Here is a 19,850-nt window from a genome sequence, read left to right on the forward strand (position 1 = left end):
TGCTTTTAGTTTTACGGTCAAGGTAATCAACACCATGCAAGTTTGTTTTAAAAAAAAGAGACCCAGAGAGAGAGACAGACGCAGATTCAACTATGCCAAAGTGTCAGGTTATTGTGTATTTATAAATGTTTGTTTGTTGACAGGATACATATTTCTGTTTTTGTGACAGTGGTTTAGCACCCTCTTTCACTTTACTTCTGCTGTTTTTCCACAGATGCCATTAAAGGCAGTCCGTGTCTTTCCTCCACGTAATCTAAAAGGAATGTCATCACTTCTGTGTAATTAAATATATTTTATGAGGACTCAATTTTCAGCGTGCTGTGCAGCAGGTTAGACCAGTGGTCCCCAAACTTTTCACATTGCGCCCCCCCTTACCTCCGTCTGTCTGTGCTCACCCATGGGAGATGGGGCCAGGAGCAGGACCATGGCTCTGCGTGGGGAGTGTGTGGACAGGGTAAAGAGACCAAGGCTGGGGCTGCAGCTGGGTGGGGGTAGGCCTGGGACCAGGAGTGGAGCAGCCACCGGGGGCCAAATCTGGGAGCAGGACTGGGAATGGAGCTGAGGCAGGGGGCAGGGCTGGAGCAGGGCCCCCGGCTGGGAGCCAGAAATTTTCTGTTGTGGATGGATCCACTGACTTTCTTGTTGAAAGATCCAGTGTGGATAGCTTTGAGAAGGTCTCAGATGAAGTGAAAGCTGTTAAGAAAGTTACAGTCCTATAACCAAGTGGTTGTGTTTGGCCAGCTTGTTGGGTAGACAAGGTTGTTGAGAAAGGAATGTCTCTGTGCTAGTTCTGTAAGTGAACATTATGTGGCCCAGGTCAAGATGGGGGCTCTTAACCAAGAGAGCCCGAATTGAGCGCTGAGAGAAGACCCGATCCCAGTTTGACCCCCGGGGGTTTTGGGGTGGCAAAAGGGCACGGACTGCATAAACATGCCCATATGCAGCATGCAAGTGCTATTGACCACCCCCGACCTAAGGGAGGGCATGAAACTGGAAGGGCCTGGTGTAACTCCCACCAAGCAACGGGAGAGATGCTGGGGCATCCATGGGACGTTGGTGGCTTCGAACTTCCCCAGGTCACCGGCTAAAGTGACCCCACTCAGTTCGGTCTCGAAGGGGGGAGAGATGTGATGAAGCAGGACTGTTCTTAATGTTTCCTCTGAATATTGTGGGGGTGCCTCAGTTTCCCCTATACAGTTCTTAGGTATCTAGGTGGTGGGATAAGGGTGTATGATCGTTGCAGAGCCCTAGAGGGCAGGTGTGTGCAGGGGTCTGGACACAGAGAATGGCCAACACCCTGTTTCCTGGCAACTGATGGCCTGGGCCCTTCCGCCCCCCCGCAAGGTGAGAGCTAAAGGGTTGGAGAACAAAGGAATCAGGTGACCTCGTGGCCTGGGAAAGGGACAAAGCCCAGAGGAGGAGGGGCGGGGGAGAGTTTCAGTTTGGGGCTGGCTGGGGACGAGGAGTGAAGTGCAGACGTGGTTGTCTGGCTCACGGCCCCCCGTCCCCCCCAAAATGGACTCAGCTGAGGGATCTTGTTCTCTGCACCAACAAACTCGGTTTTAGACCATGTTCCTGTTGTCTAATAAACCTCTGTTTTACTGGCTGGCTGAGAGTCACATCTGACTGCGGAGTTGGGGTGCAGGACCCTCTGGCTTCCCCAGGACCCCGCCTGGGCAGACTCGTTGTGGGAAGCACACAGAGGGGCAGACGATGCTGAATGCTCCGAGGTCAGACCCAGGAAGGTGGAAGTTGTGTGAGCTGTGTGTCCTGAAGACAGTCTGCTCACAGAAAGGAGACTTCCCCAGAGTCCTGACTGGTTTCGTAGGGAGCAGTTCCAGAGCATCGCCCAGGGACTCGGTGACAACTGGTGGCAGAGGTGGGATGTACTGCACCCCGTGGATGGCGCTTCCTGCAGTAAGTGACGGAGGAGCAGTAAAACGAAGGGGGATTGACAAGGACCAGGCGTGCTGAAGGCTCAGAGAGGAGTGGTTTCGGGGGGTGGTTAACCCCTGGGAGTGTGTGACCAGCGAAAAGGACTGTGCAGTAATGGGGTCCCCCTGGGGACTGCGGTGAGCAGTCGCAGGGGCGGAGGAGCCTGCAACTTGGCCCTTGGAGAGAGAAGGACTTTTGCAGTAACAGGGTTCTCCTGGGGATTGCAGCGAGCGGTCCTGGGGTGGAGAAGTCTGCAGCTCGACCCTGGCAAAGAGGTGGTGACCTCGGGATGCCTGGCACACTAGGGGGTTCTCCCTGGAGACCGTGGGGAGCTGAGAGCACACAGGCCTGAGAGTCCACAACAACTTGGGAACAGCGGAGTGATGGCGTGTCACCATCTCCTTAAGAAGGACATTGTAACACTGTGCAAAAAGAGAGGGTTGAGCATTGGAAAGTTCACCAAAGCACAGTTAATCGTGCAGCTGGAGGAGGATGACTGCTCTAAGGAACAGATTCCTGACCCTAATGGGGCTATAGCACCACCCTTTGTGAGGGCTGGCCCAGGCCCTGCCATGCCCTCCTGAATGTTCCCCTGTGCCTCCTTTGCCACAGTTTGGGGATCACTAGGTTAGACTGTTGACTCTCATAGCTGTTAGTAATTGTCTAATCAGCCAAATATAGTGCTGAGTTCACACTAGCTGTTGCATCTGAGTGACTTTGTGCTGCTAAATAAGAAAGAAACAGCAGCATGCGCCCATGCATATATTTTAAGATTAATAGAATTTCTGATTTCCAAAATACTGTGTTGATAATGCCCTAATAGGGAAGAGGAGTAGCTCTGCCTGGGACCATTTTGTACTGCAAAAACTATAAATAAGGTAATTTTTAATTACAATTGCTGTCTGAGGATTGGAATTCAAGGTCTTGATCCAATGTACAGACTCCTCTCTACATGCCTTCCAGGTGGTATCAGGTGATAATCTGTGTGCCAATCTGTTAAACTTCAAGAGGGAATGGGCATGGGCGGCGCATAAACCGTTGGCTGCGGGAGGCTAGCCCCTCAGCCCCACCCCTTTTGTGCCCCCTGCTGGAGCTCAGAGCCCCCCCACCATGGCCACCAGCCCCCACCCCAGGCTAGAACCTGGAGCGCTGGGAGGGAGGGCAGCACGGCCCCAGTCCTCTCAGCCCCAGAGTGCTGCGGGGGGGAGGGGCGCGGCATGGCTTGAGCCTGAGCCGGGGCCCCTGTACAGGGGGAGACATAGAGCAGGAAGCTGGGAGGGTCTGGGGGAGGAGAGTGGCTGGGACCGTGCCTGGCTGTTAAGGGAGACTGTCCCGCCCCAAGCCTCTGATACTCACCGCCCATGGGAGTAGGGTCTTATGGTTGAGGCAGAGGACTGAGAGTCAAGAGATCTGGGTTCTGTTCCTGACTTTGTCATAGATGTATTGTGTGACATAGAACAACTCACTTTAATCTCATTGGTTCAGCTTCCACATTTGTAAAATTGAGGTAGTATTTAACTATTTCACAGGTGTGATGTGAAAATTAATTCACTAATGTTTGTAAGACGCTTTCCTGGGGATTGCAGTGAGCGGTCCCAGGGACAGAGGAGTCTGCAGCTCGACCCTGGCAAAGAGGGGGTGACCTCGAGAAGGCTGGCACACTAGGGGTTCTCCCTGGAAACTGTGGGGAGCTGAAAGCACACAGGCCTGTGAGTCCACAACAACTTGGGAACAGTGGAGTGATGGCCTATCACCATCTCCTTAAGAAGGACATGGTAACCCTGTGCAAAAAAGAGAGGGTTGCGCATTGGAACGTTCACCAAGGCAGAGGTAATCATGCAGCTGGAGGAGGATGATCTCTCTAAGGAGCAGATTCCTGACACAAATGGAGCTACAAGAGGATCTGGGAGCAGCTGGAGTGGTAGCCAGGCATCCCCAAGATTCCTGTCCCCAACCAGACAGGGGTCTTCACGATCGGGTTCCCCATCAGGGGATCAGAGACGGACGGGATTGGAGCTGAGTCCAAATGAGCGAGAGTCCAAGAAAGAGCTGCAGAAGCAGCAGCAGCATGAACTGGCAATGGTGGAGTGGAGAGGCATAGGGGACCTCCCAGAGGTGAGTGGAGATAGACCCCGGGGTGCCAATTCCGCAGGGAACCTCGATACTAAATTGCTGCCCCTGGTTAAGGAGGGGGGGGGATGTGGATGCCCACCTCACTGCCTTTGAGCAGGCTGGAGATTTGAACGAGGGGGATACTGCGGAAAAGCCCCGGTGTCTACCTCCCTTGCTGGGTCCCAAGGCCATAGACTCAGTCAGCCAGATGGGTGGGGTGGTGGACAGGCTCCCACTCCTGACCCCAACCTATATGTCTGTGTGGAGTTTCCTGGGGTCAGGCCCCTCGGACCCCCAGTGGGAGTGGAAGGTGATGGTCAATGGGGAGACATTCCTGGGGTGGCGAGATCCTGGGACAGAGAAAACTGTTCTCAGGCCCTAGATGGTGCAGCCCCACCAGATGCTGAAGGGCTGTGTGACCTGCGTGAAGGTCCCAGGGATGAAACCCATCGCCCTGCCTATGGCCCAGATCCCTATGCAAACACAGGAGGGGTCGGGCTGGCTGGTTGTTGGGGTTCTCTAGAATATCAGCTGTGAAGTCCTGTTGGGGGGTGATGGTGTCTCTTTGGGACAGGATCCAGGCCCTGCTCCTCTAATGGCTGAGGATTTGAATTTGAATCCAGGGAACCAATCGGCGGAGAGGGAAATGGTCAGTGAAAATGCAGATGACCTGGCTGGCAGGGGGGAGGAGCTGCTAGGCTTAGGCTACCTGCCTGTCTGTAACCAGACCCCTGGGGCTGGGTGGGACAAAGAGACATTCCCTGCCCCCCTGCACACCGGAAAGGGGGCTCACGCTGGCTCTGATGCTGTAAGGAGAGCAGAGAGCTAGCTGCCTGCCCCCACTGGAACAGCAAGGGCAGCGCTGAGCAAGGAGGGAGATAAGATCCCAGCTGAATGGGAGGGACCCACAGGCAGGCCAGGACGGCTGCCAACCAGGTTTGCCTTGTCCAGTGGCGCTGCTGGGAAGTGAGTCCACGGCAAGAATGGAGCTACCAGGGACAGGGATCAGTGGGGCTGTGACCCCGGGCCCAGCCAGCGAGAGGGAAGACTGGGTAGCTGAGTCTGCAGAGCAGAACAGCTGGGTAGTTAATCTCTTGAGAATGCAGGGGATGGCAGGTCTACTCTCATCTCTAGACACTTTGGGTAGGACTCGTAGTCTCTCAGGAATTTAACATCTCATTCCTTGTGGAAGTAGAGGTTGGTAAGGGAAAGACAACAGAACTTTGAGAGTACAGCTTGTAAAAGTGAACCTGAGAAGGGTAGTTAACCTCCTGCAGGGAAATTCACAAGTCTTCATGGACCTGAAGTTGTTTTTTAGCTAAGAGCAACTAAAGGGGTTTTCTGTCTATTTGCCTGGAGACAAAGGTGTTAGTTTTTTGTTTGGTTTTTTTTTAAGGATTTTTCTGTAGGCTGACAATCACTATCAGAGAACATAGGTATCCGATTGCAGCACAACCTATATATATATTTGACAAGCCAAGTTTGTTTGTTTGTTTGTTTTTTTGTTTCTAACTCTCGGGTGTAAAGTTAGTTAAAAACAGAGGCTAACATGACAGAAACCCAGGCACAACACAAATTGGAGTTAACCAGACTGGAGGCAGTGAAAGAGGTAGAAAAATCCCTAGAGGCTGCCCACAGGAGAGCTATGGAGGCAAAAAGTATAAAAGAATCACCTCTGTAAACTCAGGATGGTAAATACGTTACAGGGTTATCAGATTCAAAACATAAAGAATCCCTCTAGGCAAAACCTTAAGTTACAAAAAGACACAAAAACAGGAATATACATTCCATTCAGCACAACTTATTTTATCAGCCATTTAAACCAAACAGAATCTAACGCATATCTAACTAGATTGCTTATTAGCCCTTTACAGGAGTTCTGACCTGCATTCCTGCTCTGGTCCTGGCAAAAGCATCACACAGACCGAGAGAACCTTTGTTTCCCCCCCCCCCTCCAGCCTTGAAAGTATCTTGTCTCCTCATTGGTCATTTTGAGTCAGGTGCCAGTGAGGTTATCCTAGCTTCTTAACCCTTTACAGGTGAAAGGGTTTTTCCTCTGGCCAGGAGGGATTTAAAGGTATTTACCCTTCCCTTTATATTTATGACAGATGCTTTGAGTTTTTCAGATGGAAGGCACTATGGAAGTTCAAAGAGTTATATGTAAGATCTGGAGCAGTTAAAATATTTTCTATGGGGTGGCTGTTTTTTTAGTCCAACTCTAATTTTTAAAAAAAAATTCTTTAGGATCCAGCCACATTTGTGATTCCTTACAGATCCTGGAAGCATAATAGTGAATGCTAAGAATGAAATAGCTGAATTTCTTTAGTTGTGGTTTAGTTGCGCACTCAAGCTGTATTTTAATGCAGTGTACTGTAGCAGCTTGTTTGATATTTATATTTAAGGCAAATGGCGTTTTGGGCTGTATAAGTAGGGGCATTGCCAACAGATCGAGGGAAGTGCACTTAATCTTGTACTTAGGACGGAAGAATCCCATGCATTGCTACAGACTAGGGACCAGGTGGCTAGGCAGCAGTTCTGCAGAAAATGACCTGGGGTTACAGTGGATGAGAAGCTGGATATGAGTCAACAGTGTGCCCTTGTTGCCAAGAAGGCTAATGTCTTTTTGGGCTATATAAGTAGAAGCATTGCTAGCAGATTGAGGGACGTGATCATTCCCCTCTATTCGGCATTGGTGAGGCCTCATCTGGAGGAGTGTGTCCAGTTTTGGGCCCCACGCTACAAGAAGGATGTGGAAAAATTGGAAAGAGTCCAGCGGAGGGCAACAAAAATTATTAGGGGGCTGGAGCACATGATTTATGAGGAGAGGCTGAGGGAACTGGGATTATTTAGTCTGCAGAAGAGAATGAGGGGGATTTGATAGCTGCTTTCAGCTACCTGAAAGGGAGTTCCAAAGAGGATGGATCTAGACTGTTCAGTGGTAGCAGATGACAGAACGAGGAGTAATGGTCTCAAGTTGCAGTGGGGGTGGTTTAGGTTGGATATTAGGAAAAACTTTTTCACTAGGAGGGTGGTGAAGCACTGGAATGGCTTACCTAGGGAGGTGGTGGAATCTCCTTCCTTTGAGGTTTTTAAGGTCAGGCTTGACAAAATGTTAAGTGGGTTTGAGATTATAGGCATTTCTGCCTCACTGAGGATGGATGTGTGGAAGGCAGACTAGTAAAACTTTTGCAGGTAAGCAGTTAAAATATTCCATGCACTCCATTGGTCACTTGTTTTCTGCTAGTTCTGCGTGTATAGAATTGGTTGATAGCCTGGATTGCTGAATATAGAACTGAACTTTTTCCCCATGTAAATGGATTGTTGTGAACAGATATAAGCATCAATCAAATCTCTTTATTGCTGCTGTTCTATTTTCTTGGCCTCTCTTGTTGGAAAAGAGCTCTTATAACAACTAAGGGGGAGGGAATCCAGGAATTTTCATAGAGGACATCTAATTGCTGCTGCTGCCATTCTCATTTATCTTCATACTCTTCATATTAGTGAGTCTGGATTGCTGCTAAATAATCTTGAGACCATTAATTAACAGATCATCTATCCTTCAGCAATTACTTTAAAGGATCAAGTAAAGCAAGACTGCTAAATATTTGTGTGTGAAAGGTCATACAAAAATAATTGGTCATAATGGATTTTCTAAAGATTGCTTCTTTTTTTTTGGAAAGCCTGATGTAGGTTTTCACCAATGTGACTCTGTAAGTAAAATAGGGTTCTTTTTTAGAGAAGGGAGCTGTCTGTAGCACATTTGGTGGATTTATACATCTTCATAAGGAACAGATGCTTTATGGATTTGCTACGAGGCAAAATATTCTGATCTATTTCAGTCGAAGATGCAAGGGTGAGATTTCCCTACTAAATATGAAATGCCCAGTTAAATTCCAAGGGATTTGCTAATCAGAATGGTCTTTGGGGAAGACAGCTGTCTGTTGGACAATATATTTCATTGTGTTGGGAGGAAAAAAAGATAGTTTTACTTGAGAGGTTACCATTTGTTAAATGTAGGGCTCCTAAAGGAAGGTTTGTGACATGCAACATTGAGAGCTTTAATTAATTTTTTAACACATTCTTGTTCTGACAGTATTTGAACAGTGAATGTGTTCACACTCTAAGTAAATAAACTGAGTGTAATACATGCCAGTTCTTTATACAATAAGACTGAAACTGATAAATATTCAGTAAACAGCTAACCCTTTGCCAGACCTCTGATCATGTTGAAAGGCACACTTGCTTTGCATGTAATTTGAGGAAAGGTATTGTATCCCGCAGAGCTTGGCTTTGACTGAAAGATGGAATTTTGTGCTTGCTTTGTGTTCTGAAGGCAGGCTTACAGATAAATAGGTCACTGTCTATGGAACTGCTTTTCACTAAATTGATTTGTGGCAATATGACGTTAAGTCTGATCTCTTTGCTGTACAAGGATATTGCAGAATTGTGGCTCCTTCTGAAGAAAAGCACAGGTGTGTCCAGCTTTATATTTGTTTTCCGCTTTTTCCTAGTGACTTAATTGCACTGAAATTGCGTGTTACCTGGTAACTCTGGCAAATAACACTATCCTATTGAGGAACATGTGAGGTGGGGTAAAGTGTAAGGGCACAAGAAATTGAACTCTCATGTTTTCAGCATTTGCAATATTGTATATACTGTCAGGGGTGGGGAGGAGGTTATGTATATGTAAATCTGCAATGTATCCTTCTATTCTTAGATGTATTACATAGTATATCAGACTTATCAACTATATTGCTTTGCAGTTGTTGCAAGAAACCAGTTTTGTTAGAGGTACTGTACGTTAGTAAATCATTATAAAAATTAGAACCACTGTTACAGCTAGTGGGAAGAGGGTGCTATCTTGGAGAGCTACTCTGCTCTCCTTAGACTACACTGCTTGAGCTGTAATTCTCACTCTGACAAATATTTATTTTTGTACTGATCTCCGTGAGAAGCCCTGTGCAAGAAGAGGAGCATGGGGAAGACAGCTGCTTTTTCAGGGCGCATTTGTCATTCTAACATGTTAGCATTGGAGGCACAAACAAAAATAAATTATTTTTTAAATTCCGTAATTAAAGATTTCCACAGAAATCTTGTTTCACTTGGGAGGGAAATGAAACATTGAGATATTACTTGCTATAAATAGTGCAGCTACAGTCCATTCAAAACTGAAAAGCATGTTTTGTGGCAATAGTGACATCCAAAAATTACTTCCTTATTCTCCTTCCTCAATTCACGTTTCCAGTTCTGTTTTCTATTATTTGGTATGCATGACTGTTGGTGAGGAATACCAGAGGAAGGACTGTAACTTGCTGGGATGGCATTTTACATTCCAAAGTTGCTGCTTTTCAAACGTCATATTTAAATGAAACTGGTATGCGTAAGGAGTGGCTTTTCTGTTTAGAATAATTAATTAAATTATCTGTGTGTGAGCCTTTACTGCACTCTGTGTTCATCAGTAGCCATTCCTATTACTGCACTTGGTATGGAGGAGCATACTACAAGGCATGCTGCATATGAATGAATAAAGGAATAATTAAAGGTAAGGCTAGAAAGATTAGAAGGCTGGGAGGATTAATCATTAGATGAAACTTTTAGTGTTTGTGTGTGTTGGGGGGAGGTGTCTGTATTTAAGAACATGCTGTATATTTAGAATATATTTTATCTTGTAGGATCAGTGAATATTCTAGGTAGAATAAGATCATTTTATGAACTGTAGCTATCCAGCCTAGCAGTGACAGTGGTGTAGAATTTAAATGTATAGGTCTGAGTTAAGTGCTAAACAATGGTGAGAGTTTCTGCATATCATCACTGAGCTCCCTCTTTCAGTAAGGTTTGATTAAAGTTGGACAACATGTAAACACATTAGGAGGCAGCTTTGACTAGCAACTTCCAGGGCTCAGTTCTGATCTCAGATATGTAGCTACATATTGTGATCCTGTTCATTGTGGCCCAGATCATCCCTCCCTGGGATGCATGTATGATAGGGGTCATTCCAGAGACAGATGGAAGGGTCAGCTGTCTTCATGGCACTGTTACCCCCCTCCTCCAGACCCCATGATAGGAGCTATAGGGTCCATGAAAGGGAGAGAATGAAGACTAGCAGGCTGGGGCAGGACTGGGGAAAGGAGCGGAGAGAGACACTGTCCTCTCTCACCTTATGAGGATTCTCCGGAAAGTAAAATACAGAGGTGGGTCATGTTGTTTTCCCTGCTGAGCTTCCCTGGTGGGGGCAGCCCTGGTACCAAGGCTCCAGTGGAGTGGGCAGAATGATCGGGGCAAACAGAGGAGAAGGATTGTCTGGAGGATAGGGCACTATTGCTGGGACTCAGGAAAGTGGGGTGTAATTCTCTGCAGCTTTCTTGTGTGGCTTTGGGTAAGTCTCTGTTCCTCAGTCCCCACTCTGTAAAATAGAGCAGTAATAGTTCAGTATTTCAGGGGGGATGTTGTGAGGACAACAGTACAGATTGTGAAGTGCTCAGATACTACAGTAATGGGGGCCATTATCAGCCCCTTCGATAGGACCAACGGGCAGGCTGCCTGGGATTACAGTTGGTGCCTCTTGCATCTCCCAGGGGAGCCAGGCAGATAACTGGCTATGGAGGAGGGTCCCCTAATGGGACCATGTGAAGGGATCCTTCTGCAGGTTTTCTCCCCAATGGTGGGGATCTAGGCCAGGAGAGAGGCTACATTCCTGAGTATTTGAAATCAGTATAAAGCCCTACAAACTGTAGGTAAGGGCAAAGCCAAAGGCAAGGGCTAATTTGGAATAAAAATAGGTATGTTCCAGTTACTGATACATGCCACAGAACACAGGAAGGTCACATGTTTGGGAGCAGAGTGGAGGCTGAATCATCCACTTCTGCTGTAGCTCAGCATTTGGAGTGAACTAAGGCCCTTCTCGTAAAGGAAGAAAACCAAACGGAGCCATTTCTCTGTCTTAGAGGGAGAGATTCAGTGGAGTGTGGGGTGGCCTAGCCATGGTCAGAGCCCTCCTCCTGTAGCTATGTGGGATCTGCCATCCCTCCGGGAGGGGCTGTATCCTGCTAAGCCATGAGTTCTTAATGTGAGGACACAACCCCAGAGAGTCATGAACAGGCTTCAGAAAGCAATCTGTTTACAAGCTTTCTTTCAGAAATACTTTCCGAAGTTACCTGATTGTGGCATTTGAATATTTTTCTCTTTCCTTGCTTTTTGGAAATATCAAATCTTCATTTGTTTTGTCTTTTTATCCCAGGCCTATACCAGACCCTTCAGTTTTTGTTGCAGTTGTCATATGGATTTTGTTAATCTTTAAGGTAATTAAGGCAGATGGACCTAGATACAGAAAATTCAGTTATCCTATTTTGAATGGATTTTTACATTATTTTCACAGTTTTGCAGGCCAAACACCTGTAGTTTAGGTTGTACATGTTTCATGTCAGTTGCTTGGTATTTATCATAACACTGCTTTTGCATGTTTTTTCTCAACCCAAGAACATGAGTGATGGTGTGTTTGTTTTAATGAGTTAAACTGGTTTAGCCATTTTCAGTAAGGAAAGAGAATAGAAAACAAATACGTCTGCTGTCGTAAATAAATGTTTACGTCCTTTTTTGAATCTCTTGTACCTGAGCTGGGAGGCCATTGGAGCTTGACATCTGGCAGGGAACTAGTCCCTAGGGAGCAAATATGCCTTTTGATGATCCAGTGAGTCTAATAATCATATTTAATTACAAATATAGCTCAGACAAAATCCCAAATCTGAACACCCCTTAACAACTGAGGAAGTTCAAATCTAAAGTTTGTTGTTACACCTCTTTTTACTGCATTTGATCTATTAAAGGTTCTGCCTCTCATCATGTAATGTTATCTGGAAAGAAGGGGACTCCTGGATAATGTTGTCTCTTTTTAAATGAGTTTTTCAGGGAGCTCTGAGATGGGCCTTTGGAATGTTGAAGTTGTCATCTTTTGCTCTCTGACACTTTTTAAAATTTGAACTGGTTTGAGCAACCTACATGATCTTCTGGGAGCATTTCCTCTTCAAAGCGCGGTCCCAGTGCAGTGTCTTGGGTGTTCTGTTCTGTGCAGAGAGCCAGGAGCCTTTGAAACTTAGGGTATGTCTCCACAGCAGCTAGACACCTACAGCTGGAATAATAATAATATAATAATAATCTGCTATTGGTTTGTTTTCCAGCTTTGCTCTTTAGGTTTCTCTCACACACACATGCTTGGAATAATCAAATGTAATTTCAACTTTCTTCCTATTACATGTGGAAGGAAGACTTTGCATCTGTCCGATCCTGGGTGAAGAGGAGAGTCAGAGAGAACTGAGAAAAATTTTCCCCGTTAATTTTCACAGTCAGCCTTCAACAAAACTAACTTGGAATCCTTGCTCAGAAGTGTGGAGTTTATGGCTGAATTCCATACAATACAGTGTACCTTCCATACAATTTTTTTTTTAAAGTTTCATAAAAGGCCATATGCCAGATCAGATCAGACACTGAGCAGGTGCTCATCTTGGAACTCAAGGGAAGGGGGAGAAAAGATAAATCCTACCGTGCCTAATGTGCCAGCCCATCTCCAACATGCCATCTGTGCTGAAGAACAGGGAAAACTTGGAGTATGTGAGATAGAGCCAGCATGGCTGGTTACTTCAGCCCCTGGGAATTCTCTTACATCGGGAATCCTTAGGTGCTTCATTAGAGAAGCTAGACTAGGGATCCTGTATCTGCCTCTATTTCTTTAACCTATAACTGTTAAACATGGGCAGCACTTTACAAATGCATTCAGATGGGTCAGGTAGAGCTCATAGTATTTATATTTTACTTGGATTTTCACAGGCTCAGAATGCCAGAAAAGCTTGCCGTACTAACTATAGCAAGTAAATGCTAAGGAATGACTAAGTTACTTAGTAACTGCTTAGTAAATGTTTATCTCTTCTTTCACACATCCACGCTGCTCTTTATAAATGAATCGGCTATTCAGCTGGACAATTTATAGTGGTGTTTTTGTAGATAGGTGCACTCTGAAGCGCAAGTACCACAAAATATATTGATCAGCAGTGTTGTTTTCATCCATTGATTGAAATTGCTATGCTTGTGAGTGTACAGGAACATACCCTGTGATCAACTTTCCGTGAGGTGAATGCCCCACATCTGCCTCCCCAAATGAAATACAGCACAAGTTCATACTGGGGCAGTGTATGAAAACTAGCTCAAATTGTAGTGAAAAAAATATAGCAATTTTGCACTTTGGCTCAATGTGTTTTTGTAACCACGTAAGATTAAAAGTTTAAGGCAGACTGCCAGGTGGAGAACTAGGTGGCTGTGGTGCCAGGGCTTCCAGGCTGCAGGGGAGCCTGAAAGTACTGGAAACCCCCCAACTCTGAGACAGTCCTCATGGCGGACTGTCTGGGAACCAGCAAGCCTGTAAGCCTGGGCTCCCCAGCAGCCTGTCAGATGGCCTGCCAAAGAGCAGGGGATCCCCAGAGCTGGGAATGATTTTCCAAATAAACAAACATCACAATTTTCAAGTAAAACTGAAATTTTCCTCCAGAAAGTGCATTTTCTATCAAGAAATCATTCCAACAGAAAATTGGAACTGATCAGGAATTATCTATGCTGTCACTGATGTACAGTGTTTAGCTTCTGTGGCCACCTTGATGGTACATGATACCATGATACATTGCAGCTGAGATCCTCTTAGGCACCCAACCCAGCAGTTTCCTTGAGGAAACTGGAGAAGGAATTTTGGAACTTGCTCCCCCAGCTGGTCCTGCAAAGCCTGATGCTGTCTCTCAGGGTATGCTACAAGGAATGTGCTTTCCCATTGTTTTTCTTAGGGGGAGGACTGTTGATGGAGGATGGATTTAATGAGGAAATAGTGTTAGGGTATTAGGCTGGAAAAGACCATTTTGAACATATTTTTAATGTAATTGTGCAATCACCTCAAGTTTTAAAGGAAGATGTATTTTTTTAAAAATCCTGGTAAAAACGACCCCCTATCATTTTGATAGGGCTCTTATCACTTTTTCTTAATACAGTAGGTCTCGCCAAAATCAGTAGCTGAGGTACTAAGAATTTTCTTTCTTCCTAATTCTCATTTTAGACTTTAATATTCAGAAAACTGTATTAACTTTGAGTCTTAAATCTGACTACAGCCAGTCAGTTAGAAAAGTGTAATATTCCATTCAATCCACAGAGGTCTGTTTGATAAAGTACTAAATTAGACACATTTGGGTCGAGTTCCATTTTTGTTCCATTAGCAAGTGCTTAAATGAGAATCTTATGTTCAGTCTATCATGCTTTTTTTGTGAACGTGTTTTCTCTTGCTTCTTCGGAAATATCTGTCATATGTGATTGTCATATGCAATTATAAAAACACTCATGTATTTAGAATAAGCTGAAATAGCTAAAATTAAAAAATGAACATTCCAGAAATGATTTTATTATACACTGTGTGCGCACATATACACAATAGTAATTGTTTAAAATATTGTCTATTTCAGAAATGTTCCAGCTTTTATTAACTTTAATTTTATTGTGGAGGTCCTGAGGAATCTGAAGTTGTAGTAGTGATGTAGATAACCGACTTTGAGATACACACAATCAGTGCTCCCTCTTCTCCAACTGCTCAAGGAGAATGAATTAATTATTTCTGAATTATTTCTAATCTCTTGATATGCAGTTTCTTTTTGCTTCAAACCTGGGTCTTCCATGCATCAGCCTCACTATGCTGGGTCATTGTGAAGGCCTTGAGCACAGATCTGTCTGCTGCTGACGACATAGTGTAGCTACCATACATGATAATGTATATGTGACTTAATTCATGATAGTCTATGAAGTAATCAAGAATTCCTGCTGTCACCTCACATTGGCAGTAACTACCATTACTTGGAACAGCAGAGGGCATCTAAAAGTGCCATCAAGACAGTGTTGGGACACTTGAGAGCAGGATAAAAACAAAAGAGCATTGAAGCACATTATGATCCAAACCAAGATGACTAGACTCTGTATATATGAAAACTGGAAATCTTGAGGTGGTTCTGACACATCTGCAATTCTGTGAAAAGAATTCCCTTTTTTCCCCTCATTTTCTATCTTTTTTTTTCCCCCTTTTATCTTAACACAAAACAAAAAAGTATCTTAAAAGTGTTTGGGATAGTAGAAGCCATGCTGAATTTCCACAGTACAGGGAAAAACAATAAAGGAGTTTTGTTTCTGATCTCTAAATTGATGTGTACTTATTTCTTCGAGACTTTCCTTAAACTAGAGATGATTAGTGTTTGGACATGTCCGCTTGAATGACCCCATTTTAAGTTTGTTCTGAATTACTCAAGAACTTCAGCTTGTTCTGCTGGGTGGACATGGGTGAAGTAGTAGAACTGACATGGTTTCTTCTGCCAGGATATGTGGTGTGCTTTTACACGCGGAGTATCTTGCAAGTACAGTTAAGCTAGACTGTAGATCCTAAGGAAAGGAGCAACCCTGAATCAAAAAGTGCCTCAAAGATGCATCTCTGCCTGGAGATGGAAGTACTTAGACAAGGTGAGGCTAATGCACCAGTATCTGGGGCTCGGTATCGCAAAGAAAAATAGTAAAACACAGACAAGCATTTCTAAAATGATTTTAATACTGATTTTAGATGTTTGGATTAGAGGTCATTAGAGAAGCATTTGGAAGAATCCAAAAACCGAGTTGGCTACTGACACTATCAAAACATACCTGTAAGTGACTATTTCATCACTGGAAATATCGGAACAGTGAGTGTCTCACGTTCTGCATTGGGTCCTGCTGTACTAGCACGCCGCTATCAATATGCACTTCAGCAAATTGTTTGCAAGAATGATCAGTGAGTAATCTCCGTGTACGAAAGATGATCGTGATCATGCTGTGAATGATTCCTTGCCGAAGCCTCAATTTATGATTTTAATGAAGAACCAGATGGAGACTTTTTTTAAAAAATACCTTGTGCTCATGGTAATAGGAAGCCCTAGTTAGTGTGAGCAGAGCAGGTGGTAATCTGCATCTGTGCACTGTCTTTATTTTTTTATTTTTTTTTTCATCACATGCATTGCAAGTGCCTGCCTGGAATGTATTTTTATTGCTGGTACAGTTGTCTCTAGGAATTAAGCTATGTGTTTAACATATAGTCTCAACAAGTTCTCCTGCTCTTCTCTCAGTGAGAACAAATTAACAAGAATTTAAAACTCACATTTGATGGGAATTGTTTAAATGATAGCACTGAAGCTTAGTGTCTCCACATTGGCTGCTGAGTCTGTAATGGAAGGGTAACTGGTTCATTTTAGTTTCTATTCACTTATAGCATTAACATTTACCTTTTAATCTTCATATCCTCCTTGCTTGAGCGGTGTGCTGAAGTTACTGCTGGTGCCGCTCAGCGTAACTGCTGACAGTGCTTTCAAAATGAGCCTTCAGCAGGTGTTCCATGATCAGAATCCTCAGTTAGCAAAAATATCCCTCTTGTTATAGTTGAACCCACTACAAGGTTCTTCACCATGCCTGCCATTAATCTCTTTCCACTGTTTAACCACACCAAAAATACTCTATTTTTAATAGAACAGTGGTGTCAAGCAATGCAAGATACATTTTTACTGTGTGATTGTTCATGTGTGCTCTTTGAACATTCAGAGTGCTGTGTAAGTGCTAAGTGTGAGTGAGGAAAAAAGTGGTGGGGTTCTACTCATGACACCACATGCTTTCCCCACTCCCCAGATGACTGCTCCCTTTTTCCTTCTTGGGTCAGCTGCGCTATTTCGCAGATGGTTGCTATTTACTTCCCCTTTCACCATTAGCTGCTGACTCTCTTCCACACTACCCCCCAGGCTCCAGCCTACCACCTTCTCTTCCCTAAGGACTCTCTTCCTGCCCTCAAACACTGGGGACCTCCATAGCTAAAAACATGAACTGCTACATCTTTAGCTAAAGAGCTGAGCTTCATTTAAAAAAAACAAATTAGAAGTACATGTAAGGGAAGGGAATCTCACAGGTGCAGCCTCTATGCTGATCTGCAGGGGATATGATCCTGTTGAAGCCTCATTTATAAACTATATCAAAACAAACATGAATAAATTATAACTTTATGGATTTATGGATTCAAAATGATCTTGAGTACCATAAATAACATACATGTATCATTATTTAAAAAATCTCACTAATCCTTTCACCACACTCATTGAAATGCAGACATCTCTAAAGGGAAGACTGAATAACTGCACATAGCAATAGCAACAGTATGTCGCGGTTTCAGAAATGAAGATAATGAGAATTCCATATCCCGTTGACAATGGGAACTCAGAACTTGAGAGGCCAGAAGGTAGTTGCCCAAATTAGAACTCCTCCAAGATGCAAAGACTAGCACCTCTCTTCTTGAGAAGTGTCATGGAACCTTTTAATGACCAAAAGTGGTCATGTAAAACCTGTTCAAGCAATAAAGTGCCTCATATCAGCATGCTCTGGCTTATAAGGGAAGGAATGCCACTTACTGAATTCCCAGGACTACTTCCTCTAGCAACCTGGGTTTACTTTCTTTCCGAGTATTGACAAGGCAAGACCTTGATTAGCTTGTACAATTTTACATTACTACCCCAGGTAGCATGGCAGCAGGCTGTTTCAGCCCTTCATAAAGTACATCCTTCCCTCCTGTGATGAGGCCCTTAACTGTATACTTCCCAACACTTCAAGTGGCTAAAGCAGGGGTAGGACCTGCTGCTGGGGGTTGGGAGGTCTGTGAGCTCATCCTGCAGTGGCGGCTCCTGTCCCAGAAGGCCGGCTGGGCTTGGCTTCCTGCTCTGGGTGTTGCGACCTGACCTCTGGCACACAGTTGCAGCACTGCTCAAGTTTGAATGAGTGCTGCTGTGACCCTGTGCATCAGGTTACAATGCCACTCACTTGTATTTGGCTCTGCCTCCCTGCATTAGGAGCCAAGTTGTAACGCCCAGAGCAGGGAGCCGAGCCCAGTCAGCTCCGTGGGACATGATCTGCTTCAACCACGATGGGATTTGGGGGGTCAAAGCAGGACAGTCCTGTGAACCCTAGACTGTTGGGAGGTATGAAATCATGATGTTTCTTAATGTGAAGTAAATTAGAAGCTATGTATCAAATAAACTGATATTGGTAGGATTAATACCATGGAAGTGGAGTTTCTATAGAACATCATTCTATTTAAAAAACTCGGAATGTGAAGTTCTGTTTTATTCATCGTGGCTCTAAAGAGAAACCTGTCTCTCCTGAATGGGTGGAGAAATATGAGCTGTCTCCTAACTGTAATCGTCAATCAATTGTCTAGTTTTAAAAATAAGACTTTAAATATTTAAATGATTCAGCTATGCATCAGACACCTAATGCTGAATTTGAACTGACAGTGCTATTTGTTTTCCTTAGTAGCTGGAGTTTAAAGATACTTCTTTTCAGGTATATAACCTTGCTAATTTGATGGAATGTTGAGGAAGATGAAGCTTTAGTGTTTTTAAGTTTACATGCCCTAGCCTGACTTCAGCGTAGCAGAAACAAGCTATTTCTGATGGAGCTGTTTTATATAACTTACAGCTTTCCTTCTCATGGCACTTCATAAATTACTTTAAATGGAAAGAGTCCTATTGTGGGTAAAAATCTTGGGGGGTTGGTCACTTAGTTTCTGATCCAATAATAGAAATTTAGGTTGCAGTGGAGCTAGAGTTGGGTGAATAATTGATTTTGTTGGTTCGGTGGCAGTTCTGAAAAATTGGGTGGGGGAAGTGGTTTGCGTTGAACCCAATACAAAATATTTAGCAGTTTTTGTTGAATCAGAAAAGTTAATTTTGGGTCTCTTCCAGAGCGGGGGTTTGAACATGGGTCTCCCATATCCTCAATGTGTGCCCTAACCACTGGGCTAAATGTTATAATATAAGGGGTTTGGGAAGTGGCAGTGTCACCACTCCTCTGGCCATTTGGGAATGACCAAAACTATTTATGTCAAATGCAAAATTAGCTTTGGGTCAGCCAAAATGGCATTTTTCATCAGATAAAATATTCATCCTAAAAGTTTTGCCCAGCTCTAACTGTAGCTGAACGTTAATTCTAGAAAAGTTCATTTCCATTGAATAAATTGTGGACTGCCGGTCAGGCTAATACTTAACTGTGAAACAATTCAACATGGTTACAAACAGCACACAAATCAACCAGGATAATGCACTACACGGTCAGGGATTGAAGAGAGAAACTCCTGTTGCATACTGGCCTAATGGTTCAAAACAACTTCTTAACTTGCTTTATTTGTGGAGCTAACAAATATCAAGACCGCTACAAGCAGCATTTCTAAAAAGAGCTACAGTCCCTGTTTCAGTAAACAAGAGCTTTTAGGAGAGAGTTCCCTCAGTGTCTTAACTGGTTAATTGGACCCAGTCCCCCACTTTCAGGGCTACACAAAGAAATTGACTGTTGGTGATGGGAGAGGCGGAGATGAAGAAAGAATGGAAAATGAAAGCTTTTCCACGAGGCTTATTTTCCCACCTGAGGGAGTTGAAGGGAATGCTCTGCAAGTCATTCTGTTGAATATATAATCACAAGACTGGATGGTGCTTTAATGAAGATTTTCTGTTGTAGACTTTCCTAGTACAGTACTGTTTGTGTAACTTGGTCTAGAGGAGACACAACAAAAGTGTCCTTTTCCTGACCACATTGGTCCAATTTTGTGTTCTGAAAAAAAAAAATTTTTTTTGTTTAATTTTCTAGTCAGACCATCAAAAGTATCTTATGGGCTAAGCAGCAAAGTTTTGGTTTTTTTTAAAGAGAGAAAACAATCAACCCAAAACTATTTACAGTTT

The 19,850-nt window shown here is 44.1% G+C and overlaps 1 protein-coding gene across 25 annotated transcripts in view; it reads left to right on the top strand.

Moving 5' to 3' along the window:
- MCF2L (MCF.2 cell line derived transforming sequence like) overlaps positions 1-19,850 on the top strand; it is a 268,042-nt gene that overhangs the window by 121,835 nt on the left and 126,357 nt on the right. For 3 of the 25 annotated variants that reach the window (XM_043535809.1, XM_043535841.1, XM_043535850.1), the window contains exon 1: positions 9,345-9,589. The exons of 19 other annotated variants lie outside the window; for them this stretch is intronic. In XM_043535809.1, coding sequence (XP_043391744.1) covers positions 9,568-9,589 — 22 coding nt within the window. In that variant the 5' untranslated portion in view covers positions 9,345-9,567. Of the gene's footprint in view, positions 1-7,169; positions 8,520-9,344; positions 9,590-19,850 lie in introns of those variants that run through there. 3 more of the 25 variants (XM_043535817.1, XM_043535799.1, XM_043535814.1) reach the window with 3 other exon arrangements.

The sequence above is a fragment of the Chelonia mydas genome, chromosome 1 (assembly GCF_015237465.2).
Source record: "Chelonia mydas isolate rCheMyd1 chromosome 1, rCheMyd1.pri.v2, whole genome shotgun sequence".
NCBI lineage: Eukaryota > Metazoa > Chordata > Testudines > Cheloniidae > Chelonia > Chelonia mydas.